Source organism: Alosa alosa, chromosome 14 (assembly GCF_017589495.1).
Source record: "Alosa alosa isolate M-15738 ecotype Scorff River chromosome 14, AALO_Geno_1.1, whole genome shotgun sequence".
NCBI lineage: Eukaryota > Metazoa > Chordata > Actinopteri > Clupeiformes > Clupeidae > Alosa > Alosa alosa.
This window is the reverse complement of record NC_063202.1, coordinates 25,064,077-25,082,800: the sequence shown is the minus strand read 5'-3', so window position 1 is coordinate 25,082,800 and position 18,724 is coordinate 25,064,077. Positions and strand designations below refer to the sequence as shown.

At 40.3% G+C, this 18,724-nt stretch overlaps 1 protein-coding gene across 5 annotated transcripts in view; it reads right to left on the bottom strand.

Moving 5' to 3' along the window:
* The window catches only part of csnk1g1 (casein kinase 1, gamma 1), a 70,953-nt gene that overhangs the window by 24,553 nt on the left and 27,676 nt on the right, over window positions 1-18,724 (bottom strand). For all 5 annotated transcript variants that reach the window (XM_048263398.1, XM_048263397.1, XM_048263400.1 and 2 more), the window contains 2 exons: window positions 13,587-13,627; window positions 1,302-1,371 (listed from right to left, as the gene is read on the bottom strand). In XM_048263398.1, the coding sequence (XP_048119355.1) occupies window positions 1,302-1,371; window positions 13,587-13,627 (111 nt within the window). The remainder of the gene's footprint in view (window positions 1-1,301; window positions 1,372-13,586; window positions 13,628-18,724) is intronic.

The window sequence follows — 18,724 nt, the reverse complement described above, 5'->3', positions numbered from 1 at the left end:
GTTAATGAGCAATTCATCTTTTATTCACCTTATCCTTTACTATACTAATCAAGTTCTCTGTTAATGTTGTCTGAATTTGCTCCACCTTTTGCCCATCTAAATTGTTAAAACTTGATGTATTCTTCATCACAGAAACTCGTTGTAGCAGTCAACTGTAACAGTTGAACACAGTAGCCCATGTCTATTTTTTCACATGCAAAAAATGACAACATAAGGATAGCAGTCTAACATTGATAACATTCACAACAGTAGAAGAACATGCTGCTACATTGCTATGCTAATTTACTTGTTTTTTACTAGTTTTTAATATTTAATTCTCAAGTTTCAGCTATCCCACCTGTGACATCACTAGACATCTTTCCTGATCGGCTCACATCACTTTTCCAGCTGACATTTCAGACACACCTGCGTTTGCACACTTTCACTTTAGAATGGTGTGAATAAGTATAAGTATAATACTCTTTTGATCCCGTGAGGGAAATTTGGTCTCTACATTTATCCCAATCCGTGAATTAGTGAAACACACACAGTGAACACACAGTGAGGTGAAGCACACACTAACCCAGAGCAGTGAGCTGCCTGCTACAGCGGCGCTCGGGGAGCAGTGAGGGGTTAGGTGCCTTGCTCAAAGGCACTTCAGCCGTGGATGTGGGCATGGGAGAGCAGTGCTCAACCACTTCACCCGCCCACATTTTTCCTACTGGGTCGGGGATCCAACCGGCAACCCTTCGGTTACAAGCCCGAAGCCCTAACCAATAGGCCACGCTGCTGGCTGAATGACTGAGGGATGAGAACCATGAACACAAGTTTCAAAATAGAAGCGATAGTTTGTTTATTTTCTGAAGAGATGCATATTTTCCCCAAGGGATTTACAACATTATTGATGTTACGGTAACCATTCATTTTACGAAAGGACAAAATTAGACTTTGTTAATGAAATTCAATATTTTTAAGGCCTTAATTTGACAATATTAAATGTAAGACTTTTTCAATACTTTTAAGACCCCCAAGGGTACCCTGTGTTTTTGCACATCTGTGTGGACGGAATTATTTTGAAATATGAGGGAAAATATCTGTTTTTTATAAATCCGTGTGGACATGAAGCCTGAGAAGGCGAGATAATGTAAGTTCAAACAACACGGTTTTAGCCAAACTGGATGGTATTCTATACATTTACAACATCAGTATCATCTGAGTGAATAGCCTATTCAGCAGATTAAAATCAGACTATACACAGTACCAACATCACCTGATTGACAGCAGTAGATTGTTTAATAGTAGATCTGTGCTAGTGACCTCACCTGAGCTGCCAAGAGTTTTGTAGAAGCGGTATTCTAAATGGAGCTGGGGTGCCCGTGATTTGACTGGCTCCTGCATGAACAGAAGAGAAAGTTGACAATGTTTAATGGAGTGAAATTAGTCCTTTTTCTCATGAACACTTCACTGTGGATCTTTCTCAAGATCTGGTAAAAAAGAACATAACACTCTTTCATTTATTTTCTGCATTTCTGATTAGAGTACAGCTCGGACTGCATATTCCTGTTTGGATGCAACCTGAGTCCAGGCTCGGACTGGTAATCTGTAAAACCGGGCAAATGCCCGGTGGGCCGGTCCACATGTGGGCCGGTGACCTCCGGGAATATTTTTTTTTTTAAAGTTATTTAGACTAGGCCTATGCGGCCCATCATGTAGGCATAGGCCTAGCCTATAAATGCAGTTGCATCCATTTGGCTTGAGGGGTGACAGGTCAATCATTTTGGCCTCTTCATGACAGATTCAGTGTGTTACGATCGCGCCCCCCTGCCCCACCCCTCAAGTGGATTTGTCCAAACAGCCGCTAGGTTTGTGGGGAAATATAGCCTACGAGTGCATGGTAGCTAGTAGGTGCCCTCCGCTGGCTGGTGTTCACATCATCACAGTTTAACCGTAAACAGCAACCAGAGGTCTAGTTTTATTCCATAAATATATTGTTTTTATAGACGTTAGTTGCACGCGCTACCAAGAGCTTCCATTTACTGCACCATGTAGGCTAGTGCGGTTCTGTCAACATAAAAAAACTACGGGTAGTCTACCATTTTCGCACAACTTGGTGGAAAAGTGTAGCACAGGTTAAAGAAAATCCATTCATTTTTGGAGCTGATCCTACTCAAAAGGAACTTCAAAGTATTTCCCATATAGTAGGCCTAGCCTTTTAGCTCACAACAACAGTGAAAGTGAAACTTGGAAAGTGGAAGTCTCTCCACCGAGTGTTACATTAAATGCACAATCAATCGCGATTCGCGTAGGTTCGTAACGAAGGTAGCCTAATTTTGCAAAATGTGACGATGGCAAACAAACTTGGGCAAAAACGTTTAGTAGGCTATACACTTGTGGTGATAGCCTACAGTTAATGTGAATCGCGGACTATAACCAAAGTAAAGGAGATTTGCACCAAATTAAGGCTGTGGTTGTGTTTACAACAAAACGTAATTTCTGTCAACTATGACTATGTCCATGTTCAGTAGCCTATATTTTTTAGTCAAGCAGTGACGTGATTTAATGCATGAGGTAACATGACGTGAGACAGACAGAAAAAAGGACTGTCTTGCCTATCCCTGAATCCTGTCCTTCTCAAATCACTTTAAAATGGTGTGATTAGCAACCAGAATTAAAAAGATCCCGGAGAGACACCCCCGGACCCCCGTGTTATTGTGATTATAGGCTATAGATCTAAAATCTAAATGTTTAATGTTTGGGTTCAGTTTATGAAGTGTTGCTTCAGCATAATAGGCCTACTGGGGGTTCGTCGGTCTAGTGGTGGGCCGGTCCAGAAGAAAATTGCCAGGGCCGAATTTTGTTCCCAGTCCGAATCTTTGTTGGTACTAAATCATCCATCGCAAAGAATGATTTTTGTAGCACGTGCAACAAATGATGATGTAGATCACGGGTGCATTAATAAATCTACATTGCGGCGAGTTGACACAAATTATTCACTTTGACGAATTTATGTAGTTTCAGTCCTAGTTACTTTACTTTGAGCCATGCTCTTCCTTACTTGAATCACCTTTGAAAATAGAGGATTGAAGTAGCCTATATGGGTGTTTGGGAATGAACGTTGACTCAGATGCTTTTTGAGACTTTGAGCTAAATGTCCCAGCCCGGTGTTTAGGATGCATCATAGACAGGTTATCTTTCAGGTAGCCTATATATTTTCCATTAGAAAACCATCACGTAGCGAACGTGTTGTGGCTAACTCACTTAGCTCCTGTTAGTAGCAGGAGCTACTGTAAGTGAGTTAGCCACACAACACGTTCGCTACGTGATGGTTTTCTAGTCATAAGCAAATGAGATGACAGTCGAAGATGCAATTAGTGCTGTTATCAATTTTCTTGGTAGCCTATAACCGCATTTATGGTTTTCTACAAATACATCAATAATCAAATTGGCCTCCATCACTCAACCAATGCTAACGGTAACATTATTTTACCTACTCTAGGCTATTGATATAACTTAAGATTAACGTAGCCTACCTGCAGTAAAAACCAAGCATGTCCGATAAACATTCTCAGATTTATTTCGGCTTCAAGAAGAAATGGGAATTATGTGTCATGCAGAAATCACCCTACCCTTATTAGACGTTCTCTGCGGTAAACTACAGTCTTGTCCTTGTAGGAAGCGTAGTGTCTTTCCAACCCACTTTAGATTAACTTCCAACAAAATGGGGACCAAACGAAACGAAAACGAAGGGAACACAAGGGCGTATATATAATTTATGAAATTATTTTCTACTTATTCATAACCCCACAAGTTGCAGATATATGAGACTCATATACATACTGTGTGGCATTCAGGCATTCTGGATTAAATCCAATGCCTGTATATTCCCTGATGACTGATAAAAATGCCCCTTTACTTCTTTCCTCGATCATGTTTGTAGACTTGCCTACATCTCTGCTTGCATCTGCACCAGTTTGCTCTCCACAGCAGCATATGAGCAGCTTTTCTCTTTCCCTTCTCCTACATCCTTTCATTAGCTATCTTGGCTCTGCTTCAGGTGCTACAGCAGCACTGCTTTACACCCGGAATTCCTGGATAACTAATAATTAAATTAATTGTGCTGGTCGGAGTTTTTAGTTTCCACATGTGTTATCTAAGTTTGTAACTTCAAATGTCACCAATGAGTCTTGGAAAATGCTTTTCATAATCCATTGGGATCAGGGGCAGACTGGGACAAAAAAAAATAATAAATAAAAATAAAAAATTTAACAAAAAATTGGCCCTGGCATTTTGGACCAGATCGGCCCATAACATTTGATAACACACACCTTTTCGGTCTTTGTGTGATTTTTTTTAAATTTCTGTACATTGTCCCTAACCACCTACATAAAAACTGCCCAACACATTTCCAGGGCCAAAAAGTAGCTTTGCCTTAGGCTAGCCTACTACTACAATAATATTCTAATGCAGTGGTCCCCAAACCTTTTCTTCAGAGAGCCAGCTCACTATGCCTGGTTCTAAGAGAGGGCCAGAGACTCAGAGTATGTCAGTAACTGTAAATAGCTTAATGCTGTGAACAACAGCAGTCTACCTTAGTTAATGGGCAAAAATGTCTGCACAATGGCCCTCATTTATCAACCGAGCGTAAAAAAACAGCGTAGATCTGTGTGCTCACGTGTGATTCATGAAACCTTCGTATCACTCCAATTCCAGCGTAAGAATAAACGTTTGTTGATAAATGTGGTGGGTGGAAACAAGTGTAATTTAAATATCAGGCCCCTATATGTGCTCGTCCATAAGAGAAACATTTGTGACCAGAAACCCATGAGGACCATTAAAGTGGAGTTTCACCAACTGGCAGGTCAGCATCACTTGTTTTAAGTTTTCCAAATTTGCACACCGAAATTACCTTTACTGGTGAGCTTTCAATTAATGGACATTGGCTATTTCAGACTTTCCAAACGTCATTGGCTGCAATGATGTGATGCAAGTGCCCATTAAAGCACCATCCATAAACAAGACAGATTATGTCAATAGGAAAGGTTTCCACAACATTGTACATTTCCAAGTAGGTCTAATGGATAGGCTATAGGCCACTTTTATTTTTTTGTATACTCTCCTAATGGTGTTGATGTTTAAAACACATTTTTATTTTAATAATTGCTATTTCATATATGATGCTTCACATCTTATCACAAATGTGGAGGCGAAATGGCCAGGGTCAGTACACAATGCCAGAATGTACCAGGAATTTAATTTGAGACATTTCAACAGGGTGCATTATACATTATGGGAATATGATCAGATCCAGGTAGGCTAATTAAGGCTCTAACTTAGTGCTATAGGCCTACTGTATGTGCAATTACACAATTTGATGGGTATCTTGTGGGAGATAGAGGATACCCATGTCATGACATTCATCACCCCGTACCCTGATCCAGATGATGGAGCGCAAACAAAGTTTAATGTGGCCCACAGCAAAACCCTCTTTAAAATATACATGACATTTGGGATTCTCAGAGATTTCAGTGTTTGTGCACTCAATCTGTGACAAGGTAGTCTATAGTCCAAGAAAGCATCATAGTAAGCAGTCAATACGTAATGTCTACTGATTTATTTAATATTGTGCTTTCGACATTAATAGGCTGTCCTAAACTTGCATTTATGCGGTCAGTTAGGCTATTCTCTGCCAAGCAAGGTCTCGTTCCTTAGCAGATGCTCTTTTTTGTTATTATAGCTTTCTTCTCCTCGTAAGCCTCGTGGAGAACTTACTGCTCCGCCTCCGATGCTCTTCGTTTTGGCATTTTCACTCATGGTTTTGATTCTCAATAGATGATGTCTTCTAGCCTGGGAACACCCTGACCTTCACAATTGTACAATTGGGAGTGGGTCTGGTTTGAATCCTACCTCACAGGACGCTCGTTTAACGTATCATGGCTTGGTCAGCTATCCGCACCTCACCATCTAACCACAGGGGTCCCCCAGGGCTCAGTGCTGGGCCCCCTCCTCTTTGCTATCTACACCACCTCCTTGGGACAGATTATCCGTTAAAGCCGCGGCTTCTCATACCACTGCTATGCTGACGACACACAGCTCTATCTGTCCTTTCCACCTGACGACCCCTGGTTTCAGTGCACGGATCTCGGATTGCCTTTCAGACATAGCTACATGGATGAAGGCACACCACCTCCAGCTGAACCTCTCAAAGACTGAACTGCTGGTCATCCCAGCTAAACCTACCATACACCACGACATCAACATCAAATTTGACTCCCTGTCTGTTTCACCGACCAGGACTGCAAGAAATCTAGGAGTTGTTCTTGACAACCAACTAAACTTCTCGGATCATGTTGCCTCAGTCACCCGGGCATGCCGTTTTGCACTCTACAACATACGGAAAATCAGGACTTACTTGACTCAAGATGCTACCCAACTTCTGGTTCAGGCAATAGTCATCTCACGACTCGACTACTGCAATGCCCTCCTGACAGGTCTCCCAGCCTGCGTGAGTGAAACCACTTCAGATGATCCAGAACGCTGGGCGCGCCTGGTCTACAACCAACCCAAAAGGGCACATGTTACCCCGCTGCTCATCCAGCTACACTGGCTACCTATGGCGGCCCGCATCAAATTCAAGTCTCTAACGCTTGCCTACAAAGTAGTCTCCGGTTCCGCTCCCACCTACTTGAATGCCCTCATACAGACTTACACTACCTCCCAGACCGCTGCGGCCCTCTGACTAACCACGCCTAGCTCTACCACCCGGTATGCTCAAGCCAATCAAACTTTTTCTCATCTGTTGTTCCTCGTTGGTGAAACACACTGCCAGTTCCTACAAGGGCAGGGACATCCTTTTCCACTTTCAAAAACTCCTGAAGACCCAGCTCTTTAGAGAACATCTACTCTCATAGCAACACTTACAACAAGTCTTACTGATCCTAGCACTCACCAGCCGTTTAAACTGACAAGTAACTGTTAAAAACAGCACTCACCCGGCGACTTATTCTTACTGTACTCTAATGTTTTTTTAAACTGTCCTAAAATTGTGAGAATTGTTCTAAAAACTTACTGTTTACCATGTTGTTAGTCGCTTTGGTTAAAAAGCGTCAGCCAAATGTAATGTAATGTAATGGGTCTGGAAAAGGTTCATTGACTTACGACTTCCAGCAGGGGCATCAGTAGCAGTGAAATTGAACTTAAAGTGGTGCATTATACTCTTACCAAATAATTTCAAAGGTGTAGCAATTTTGTAAACGGAGGGTTTAAATGCAGTTGTTCAAAAAGAAATACACGTTCCAAAGAAATACACATCCATGACGGATTAGCGATTGTATTTGTGTGCCTGTGTTTTAGGGACATTGGAAATAAGCTTCAATGGCCTCTTGGCCATACGGACCTTCAGTGCAAATCTCAAATTTGCCGAAAGGTCATATGGGTAGATGTCTTCATAAGTTCATGAACGCGCACAACTCTAGGTTAACCAATACAGGGTTGATTAAACTAATTCGTAACTTAATTTGGAACCATCAGCTCAGGTTTAGCCGTCACGAGTTTAGACAACCTAGAGTTTAGAGTTTATCTCAATCAATCCTTCCTGAAATACCACCCAGGTATGTTCGATGTTAGATTAGCTATCTTGCCATAACTTCTCTCAGTAGTTTGGTCACTTGACAGTATACAGTAAGTAAAGTAAGAGGGAGGCCGCACTATGCATAAGTTAACTTTTATTTGCACAGACGCGTTTCGGCGCGTGCCTTCTTCACTATGCTACAATGTAACAGTGTAACCAATCTTATATACCCACACCCATTAACACACTCCCATTGACAACAACCAATGGCATTTAAGTGATATCCAGTCTAGGGGTGGGCGATATGGACAAAAAATAATATCTCGATATTTTTTGTGATTTTGACGATAACGATAATTAGTCAATATCCTTTAAAAAAAAAAAAAAGTAAAAGTCTGAGTTACTTTACAGCTCATTATTTATGAATAGCATCAATACAATAATAACCAATAACCTAACCTGTGACTTTTTAACCAAATCAACCAATGCATTGTCACCAATTGACACATTTCCAATTTTGCCCCCACTTGTGTGTGTGGCAATGACATGGTCTAGCCAACTACATTAGAGAAGATGACTAGGCCTAACAGTTTCCCAAAAGAAAGTCTGAAGCTGAAGTTCCTTTCAAAGACCTTTACTTAGGATTCACTGTAAAACTAAGCAGACCAACAGAGTACATCTCAGTTATTTCCTTCGATGTTTTTACAAATAGAAATCATGTAGGCTAGCATTCCAAGTTATAGAATAGAAACTAATGTGTTAGCTTATGGCTAATGTATATGAGAAATCCCATTGCATACACCCCCTGGATTTAGTGAATGTATGGGGTTTCAATGTGTGATTTTGAGTGTTTTTCCCCATAAGTAATTTAAATACTTGATAATGTAAATTTGCACATCGTTAAAACAACAATCACAATATTATCGCAGACGATATATATCGCCCACCCCTAATCCAGTCCAATAATGATCATTGTAGCAGAGCCATGGGGGCATCAAAACTGAAACTGAAAGTATCTCCCCACTGCCCCAATGGGTCTGCTTTAAAGGATTATTCCGGTGTGATATTGACCTAAAGTGTGTTGAAACATGATACCGAGTGTGAACGCATGTCTCCAAAAATAATTCAGTGGAAATGCATGGATTCCAGTTGCTGCTACTGGAAGAAACTGGAATCCATGCATTTCCACTGAATTATTTTTGGAATCTGATCCCTTATCATACCTGTTCATTCTTACTTGTCGCTCGACTTATCGTGACTAAATTCAAGATGGCTGCAAACGCTAAACTTTGTGAAGATACTGTCTGCATACAGTGGGTCCCCGTTAAGTTTGGACGGGTTCCTTCAGGAATCACGATCCCCATTTTCTCAGCAGAAATGGCACAAACGGCAGTTGACACAAACAACCACAAGGTGTCACTTTGGAGTTCTGCCACTACTATTTTTGATGCGACTTGACTTACTGCTTCCATGATGCAGTTTCCAAGTCAGTAGAACAATCAGAGAAAGCTGAGCCATTACCAAACATATATGATAATACAATAGCCTGAGTTTATATATCTTATACCCTATTTGTCACGGTTACTTATAGATTTGATAGTGTAACGATAAGAGCATAAGAGACTTTCAGCGGGGGCACGGAAACTTAATTTGATCACGGTAGTTTAAGCTTACACTTGACAAAACATTCTAATATGAAAATGTAGATGCAATTGTTGTAAGATGGTGCAGCTCCTTTAAGAAAGCACCGTGCAAAAAAGTAGACGTGCTGGAGCGAGTCATATTCAAAATGCAAAAAATAACACCGCAGATAAAACCAATTATCCTCATTCATTGCAACCGCAGCATGCCTGCTTGCCGACGTTTAAACAAAATATATCAAAGCACCTTTTGCGTTTGAATGTAACACGAAAAAATGTTTAAACAGCTGGACAAATGATTTAGCTAATTGATTATAGCCTGTACACCAGCAATTGTTGAACATTTGGAAAAAGATCGCTCAGCTGTTGCCACAGTCATAGGCAATGTAGAAACAACATGAGAGCAGTACACACTTCCCCGAATGTGGATGTTACACTGTCATAATCTACCACCAGCCTTTTGGCAAGTTGAAAAATAGATGACTTCTGTGAAATCTCTGCTTTAAAGCAAGTAAGAGTAAACAATCAGTTTACTTGGTTACATTTGTTTAGTTAAATCCAGTTTTCTACTCCATCTCCATGATATGCTTAGCCTATAGAAAGACGAAGTCGGGAAAGTGCTTCAGAGAAAACGTATTTATTGAAATAATGAACAGTCTACATTCTACATTCTACAGTCTAAATTTAAAGCACGTTGAATCCCTGGGAAGATCTGCGTGTTATGCAGGGAACTTTCGTTGTAGTGTTGAGACCACAAAGTTTTTCACATTTTGCGGCAGTGCTCGCTTGCCCTTCGCTCCATCCCAGTTGGTGGTTTTGCTCCAGGCTTTATAGTGTTCCTCTGTGACGATGGACCTGAAGAGCAGGCATCCGTATCTGCCCACTTGGCCGTAGCTCTGTTGGTGAATCTTAGCGTGGTCTTCGGGACCAACATCACGCATTCAACCAGTGAGAAAGGCAGTCCGGGCTCTTGGCTGGCACTTTGGGAAGCCCAGATTTATCCCAATGACCCGGGGAAAAAACAAAGAATTGCGTCTACGTCAAGCGCAAGAATGGAAGACTGCTGGTGAAAAGTTTGATGATGTTCTCTTCACCGATGAGTCAACAGTGGCACGTTTGGAACGTTTTGCATTGCAGTGCTGGAGAAAGACAAACTTTAGGGGCATGGCAAAACCTAGAGTTAAGCACCCAGTCAAACTGCACGTCTGGGGTGGAATTTCGCGTTGTGGCCGGGCCCCTCCTCATTTTTGATGGTATTATGGATCAACAGTTTTACGCGGAAGAGATCATCAAAAAAGTTGCCGGTCCATACTTGAGAGAGCGTTTCCTCATGTCTACACATAGATTCTTCCAAGACAATGATCCAAAACACACCGCTACCAGTGTCAGAGCCTGCATTCAGAGTGAGGGGATCAACTGGGTGCCCAACACCGGCAGAGTCGCCGGATCTGAACCCCATAGAGTTAGTCTGGGCTTCGATGAAACGATATATTCACACATTGTATTCTGCACAGTCTCTACACGTGGAGCGCTAATGTGTCTAGGCCTACTGTAAATCATTCAAAATGTGTGAAAGTCATTAGGCTGGAAGCGTGTCTACTGTCAGTGACTAATCGGCGGGTTCTGTGTTGTAGGCTATGCATTTTTCCGACACTTGGCTGCAAGCTCCCCTCCCCCACCCCCTTCTTTCACAAGCAGTGCAGCTTTCTGAAGCTTTCAGAAGCTTTCAGAATTAGAATAGGTGAATAACATAGCTTACCTAAGACTTCATCACACGTGAACGTTTTTCAACATTTGGTGTAGGCCTATTTCTGCTTAATTTCTGCTTCAATTTCTGCAACACTATGGCCTGCATCGCTTCCGCGTCATTACATATGCACGTCTTTGTGTTTCTCGCGTGTAATACAAGTATTTCCTGAAAACTTTGCGCAGCGATTTTGGGTTTGAAGAGTAGAGTAGGCCTACAAATGAGATTTGTCACCGTACCTGGATCTATCGTCTATTTTAAGCAGTTTCGTTGTTTGTCGCAATTAATAGCCTCAAGGGCCGGACTACATTATTATTTTGTCATACGTCGCGGGCCGGAATTGGGCAGGACGCGGGCCGGATTTGGCCCGCGGGCCGGGTGTTTGAGACCCCTGCTGTAAATCATTCAAAATGTGTGAAAGTCATTAGGCTGGAAGCGTGTCTACTGTCAGTGACTAATGCGAGAAGCGGGTTCTGTGTTGTAGGCTATGCATTTTTCCGACATTTGGCTGCAAGCTCCCCTCCCCCACCCCCTTCTTTCACAAGCAGTGCAGCTTTCTGAAGCGGTGCCTTTTGAAGCTAATGTAACAAATACCACCAATATTGTTGTGTGGCAATAAAAGTATCCAGGGTTTTGCGCCAAGTAGCCTAAATAGGCCTATATAAATAAATTAAGGACATACAATCCTTAAAGCTTAACGTAGCCTACATGTAGATTAATGTCCCAAAACGTCAACAAGTCGTTTTATGCGCTCATTATATATGGATTTCTATGAAACGCCACGAAAACATGCGTGCACAACCAAGAGGCAGAAAGCACCATAGAACAGCATAGAGCAATAGTGCTGACAACTGCACCAATTCGAAATCACGATGGTTAGAGAATGTTAAATATGTTCAATAACGGAATGCATGTCTTCGCCAAAAATGACAAAATACGATGTTATGTTAATAATGCAAATGAACGGCACACTTTGAAATATAGTCGGAAATGAGATGTTATCATCATTGAGACAACAGGGGTATACAATAAAATCCGATTGTAGCTTACAGCAGCCGACTATTTAGGTTAAGTTTATAACGTTGTGGACGGCCACCAAGCGTCTTCTGCCCCACGGCTGCGGCACAGTCTTGAGTGACCGGATTCGTTTTCCTTTGTCATATGAATGCTGTCATTTTGTTAACTTTACTGTTAAGGAGATGCTGTAGGCAAAGGCTATATTTCAACCTCGTTAGTGTCAGAACTATTCACAAGGTTTCTGGGCAGCATTTTTATGTTCTGTTAGCAAGCGAACTTCTCATGACTACCGACAAAGTAGCCTACTGCCAGCTGACGAAGCTCTCATTTTAAAACATTACTGAGAGACAGGCACTATACAATCAAGAAATCTTGCCACTGAATCCAAAACTATGTTTAACATTATGTACAAAGCTTAGGCTACAGTGGATTAGCATGTTGCAGGGGCTGCTAAAAACAGAGAAACGCACTGAAAACTCGGCCAATCACAGCCCTTGCTGTCGAATGCGCCGTCCAGTTCGACCGTTGAACGCCACAGCGGACTATGCTGCCCCCAAGCGGCTGCAGTTGTACTTACATGTCACCCAGCTGCGTGAATCACCATTATCGTGAATGAAGTGTCAATTTTTAACGGGGACCCTCTGTAAATCGTCTTGTAAGTAAACTACCAGTGCTTTTTCAAAGTTCTCAATGTCTCGTTTTAAATGTCAGGGCCCTCGGAAGTCTAGCAATGAAGTGTGGAGATATATTGAGCCTCGTAAATGGTGTAAAACAGTGATTTATTTGCATGGCTAGCCCGATGCCGAAGCACCACCATTGAAAAAGCTGTTGGTAGCATCGGCTAACTAAGCCAGATTTTTGGAGTGCAGGGGACAAGCCGAGATGGGCTATGAGACATACGTTCACACTCGGTATCATGTTTCAACTCACTTTAGGTCAATATCACACTGGAATTCTCCTTTAAGCTGCCTGTCCATAACTTGGCCTATGTTGTCCCAAATGAGCTCATTCTTTTTCCTATGGGGTGCATGTGATGAGCTTGAACAACAGGACTATGGGTCAATTTACACTGAACCTACACTTTAACAATGATAAGCATGATATTAAGGTTTGCAATTAAAAGTGAATGATCAATTACAGTATGAGCCTGGTAGCCAGCCACCTAGCTAGTTGAGTGGAATGCGTTTCAATCGGCATATCATGTGCTTCATGTAAATGAATTATTGAAGATTACAAGACTCACCAGTTCCATTACACAAAAGCAATACGTTAATATTTTGTAACGTGTTATGTATTTCAAAATTAATTGCGGTGATTAACACGTTAATTTTGACAGCCCTAGTAATTATGTGCTATTTGTAACTGTGGGATGATTTGTAGCTGTAAGACAGATCAAGTGTAGGGGCATACTTGTAATATGACAATTACTTGTGCAAATAATTTCAGTTACATGTTGTGAAACTGGTTTCCAACCTGAACCAAACAGGCCTTCTGTTTTCTACATCCAAAACACTCTAGCTGGACACAGATCATATAAGCTGCAGCACAGAGTAGCACAGGCAATAAAGGGTTGAGAACACATGATATAGTTTACTTATATAGAAAATTATATATTAAAAAAACGTTCAATACCTACCAATTTGATGGCGACATACTCATTAGTGTAAAGGTTCTTTCCTAGAATGGAAAGGGAAGAAATGCTGTGAGTATGAATTTTCACACTTAACATCACACAGAGGGATGTGCCATAGTAGTGATATTTTACTTTAATACAGCAACAGCAACAGCAACAACGTAGGCCCATAACTACCAGTAAGCTAACTGGTCTCCCCCATAGCTATAGCGCAATGCTTCACTTTTTGCCACTAACATGAAAAAAAATGGCAGCTATGCTTTCATGTCTCACAGCTATGCTTATTTCAGGATGACTGCATAAACATAAACCTAGCAAGATCTGTGGATCTGCGTTGTGAATCCAATGAACCCAGCCACAACCATTTTATTCACATCTTCAAAAAACAAAAGTGAATCTAATCTATCTCCTCCTAGACCGTTGATCCGATTCCTATGAAGACCTTCAGACCAAGCATAACAGATTGATTTCACCAATTTTTGATGTGTCACTCCATTTTAAAGTTACGCATCAATCCACTTTTGAGGTGTGGCCTAATGATTCTATTATATCTTATCTTGTAAAGGTTCAATCCTATTCAAACTTGTTGTTAATAGTGCATAGGGGGCGCTACAGCCCTCATCTTCATTCTGGTAAAGGGCACTTCTTTAAGTGTTTAAGTGTTAAATGAGGACTTCTGGCAAGTTTTGTCAAAAGAAATAGACAGATTGAGTTACAAATGACATAGCCTAACCATGAACAGATTCAAGGGATCTGCTATGGGGAAAAAAAATGCCAGTTACAACGCAGGATTATCGCAGGACTTGAACTGGTCAGTGATCACAACAAAAACCTTAGTATCAGCATAGACAGGATTATTTATGTTTTTGTGTTCATTTTCAGCTTTTTCATTTACAGTACATTATTAGTAGAAATTAATAAACTTCATGGCATAGGCCACTATCTCCCCTGTGAGCTAAACTATTAACATTATTTAATGTAATTACATTGTTTTGATGGTGGCCTAATTGAGTGCCTGTGGCCGGTTGCACAAAGCACCTTAAGTTAAGTTTTTCCCTTAAAATCAAAGGGTCCCTTAAAATAAAACCGGTTGCACAAACACCCTTACGTATTCTCCTTAAGGGAAAATGTTAAGGAAACCTTAAGTATTTAAGTTATCCCTATCTTGCAAAAGAAATCCCTTAAACTGTTGCACAAACGACCTTAGTAGGCTAACTAAGGGGAAAAACCTAAGGGACATCTAACTCTACCTTAACCATATTATTAACTGAATTGATGCTGATAAATTCTAAGAATTCAATTCAAGACTTTCAAACGGTGTTTGAATGATGTCTATACGTTGAATTAAATGCAGAAAAATGGTTAGAAGAAGAACTAGAGACACATTTCCTGAAGGAAATACCAGTGCATGCAAAGTTGTTGTTGCCATGGTGGTTGCTAATATAATTGAATATAATTAAATATATTCAGAAGACTTATGCAAGACATCCAAATATAGCCTATGTTGGGTTCCACATACTTGCATCATTGTAGCCTACTATTTATTAAATATATTGTAGCCTTCTATTCAAATATAAGGATTGCATTGATTATGATTATGATAATGCATTGATTAATTTTTTCCCTTGATTTTTCTGTATGGGCAGCAGTACATTTTCTTTGTCACAGCACTTCCAGCCAGCTAACTTTGGCATACCAGGAGAGCTATGTATGTATGTATGTATGTATGTATGTATGTATGTACACGAACAAACAAAACAATATTAAACTATAAGGAGGAAATGTGGGAATTAGGTTAAACTGAAACAATGAATGTGGTGTATAAGTGTATGAAATGTACGATGAAAATTGGCTAGCAATTTCACCAAGCAAAAACCAAGAAATTCGCAGAAGTTCTTCTCCAGACTAAAGGGGACTGAGCTGAAGCGGCTTCGGCGACTTTTTATATACACAGGGATGCAAACAGCGCGCTTTTCGACGTCTCCCGCTTTTTTCATGTCAGTTTGGGTGACTTGTGTGAATCATGCAGATCCGAAGATTTTTTTTTTTTTTTTTTAAAGTCTGAGAGGGTCTGATTATCAGGGATCAGGGCTTTCTGGAGACTCTAGCTTTTTCACGTCATCTACCACAGGCTACTAGAGGAACCAGAGCAGTGTTTCTCATATGGACCTGCTGGTTAAGGTCCGGTGCTTCTGTCACTCACCTGATAATATTTGATCATGTAGCAAAGGAGCGGTAGATGTAGCTCTGATAGCAGCTAAAAAGTATAGGCTACACTCACTCCGTTAGGAGGCAACTCTATCAGTTCGCACTAGGCTATCTTACCTCCGCAGTAGATCTACTTCAGCTGGAAGTTTTAAGACGCAACTGTGGACTAAGTGTGTAAGCTTTTGTTAAGCTAACGCTGGCGCTGCCATCTGACTGATCATCCAGAACTGTAGGTCTACAATAATAAAATTATCCACCTATGAGTATCAGTAACGAAGTTCGAACTAGACATAGTAACCAATATTTTTTTTTTATGTAACCAAGGCTTAGTATCTAATGTTATGTGGGAATTGTAAGAGAACATGTGAAAACAATTCCAATTGCGTGTGTCGTTTATTAAAACGGTAGGAAAACTAAATCAAAGACAGCGCTGTCCATCAACAAAAACAGCATGGAGTTAAAACGTAATTTGTGGGGTTAGGGGTTCCGGCTTGTAACCGAAGGGTTGCCGGTTCAATCCCCAATCTAGGCGGGTCAACGTCAAAAAAAAAAATGATACAAAAGGTTTTTTCATGGATTCTGGTACTGTTGGACATGCTAAATAACATACTAAAAATCTAGTGAAATCTGACCTTGGGAAAGGGGTTATTTCCAAAATGGCTGTCAAGAGGTTAAAATGGCTATATCTCAATTACTATTCAGCCTACAGGGGTGAAATTGATGTCAAATTGTGGTCATATTAAACAAGAATATGATTTTAAATGGTAATATTAAAAATGTTTCAATGCTCTACCTTTTTTTTAGCCAAATATTAAAATCAATGTGTTTTAATACAGAGCAAATGTAATACAGGATTATGAACCATCTCCATGGCATGGAGGAAGATAAGACATGTCTTAACTGGTGTTATATCTCATCTAGAGGTTATATGCTTTCAGAAAATATATAGTTTTGGGTGTTTGATTTGTTTTGCCTGGACAATATAGGATAAAATGTATCCCCTTTACACTAGATTCGCCTATACATAATAGAGGGCAATGTATTGTTCATGGCATGGAGGAAGATGGGACATGTCTTAACTGGTGTTTTATCTCATCTACAGGTTATATGCTTTCAGAAAATATATAGTTTAGGGTGTTTAATCTGTTTTCCCTGGACAATATAGGCCAACATGTATCCACTTTACACTAGATTCGCCAATACAGAATAGAGGGCAATGTATTGTTCATGGCATGGAGGAAGATGGGACATGTCTTATCTGGTGTTATAACATTTGCGGGTTATATGCTTTCAGAAAATCATTGTTTAGGGTGTTTAATTTGTTTCCCCTGGACTGGACATGCCCAAATGTATCCACTTTACATTATATTTGCCTATACAGAATAGAGGGCAATGTTTTGTGCATTCATGAAGGAAGATGGGACATGTCTTAACTGGTGTTATGTCTCATCTACAGGTTATATGCTTTCAGAAAATATATAGTTCAGGATGTTTAATTTGTTTCCCCTGGACTGTACATACCAAAATGTATCAGCTGCACACTAGATCCGCCTATATACAGAATATATTATGTATTATGCAAAGTGTGGTGGAAGTTGGGAACATAAGTTGATTGTTATATTTCATGTACAGGGTATATGCTTTTATAATATATATAGTTTTGGCTGTTCTATGACTTTGGTGAACCATAACCCAGGCATAGGCATGCATTATATATTTGTGTGCATCAAATACATGTTTGCATCTATCATAAGGGGGGAGCTAATTAAACATAATATTAAACTATATTTATTAGTATACAGAAATAATTACTATATCATTATTCATCATCATCCATCATCCTCCAGTCCTCTGAAAGGAAGTTGTGCAGATTGTCACATTGTTCATTTTGACATGTTCCACAGGCAGCAGTGAAGCGTAATCTGTTTCTACATTAACAGAAGAGTGTCTTGCAGAAATGCACACAGTTACAGCGGATAACTTTCAAAAGCTGTGAAGCTTACTAGCAGATTCAGTTGGAGGGAGACGTTCTGGAGTCACAAATAATGACGCAAGGATAACCTTCCTACTCAGGGTGTTGTGCCGTAATGTTGTAAGAGAGTCTGTGGACTTCCCACCAAAAAGTACACCCATCACTTGGCATCTTAATTCACCAATCACCTCTGTTGTCTGATTGGTAGTAGTGAAGGCATTGGCAGATGACTGAAGGACAAGATCTCCTCTTCTGGAATGCTGTCTTTTGCTGACACCAAAGACCCTAGAGATTAAAGTTGACATGATATTTCAACTTTATTCTCAAAATGTTGTGTTTAATGTTGACATGTCGACTTTAAACGACATGTTGGGTTTGGCTTCTTATCATGGCAAAAATATTTGTTTTCTTCATGTGTGGCCATAATAGTCTGTCGTATGTATGTGACTGAACTGACAGAAAGTCGTGAAAAAAAGTAGAATGAAATTATGTCTATCGTTCTCTATGCTTTAAGTAGACTGAATTGGCAGCATGGTTGGAAAGTTGTGGAAAAAGAGGGACTAATTACAATTCAATAGATTATAATTAATTCATGACCTCTTGTTATGCCACAACCATCTTTTTAGGGTGGCATGATTTAATGAAGGATTGTGTGACATATATATGATTCAGTGACCTCTAAATCTGATTAAACACGAAAAAAACTTTCCTAGGCTGAATAATGTTTCAGATATAGCCAAAATTAGCTTCTGGTGGCCATCTTGAAAATGACAAGTCTTTGAAAATGATGAACTGATACTTTAGTGTGACATATATGATTCAGTGACCACTAAATCTGATTAAACATGAAAAACACTTTCCTAGGCTGAATAATGCTTCAGATAGCCAAAATTAGCTTCTGGTGGCCATCTTGGACGCCATCTTGAAAATTACCCCTTTACTGGGGTCAGATTTTACTAGA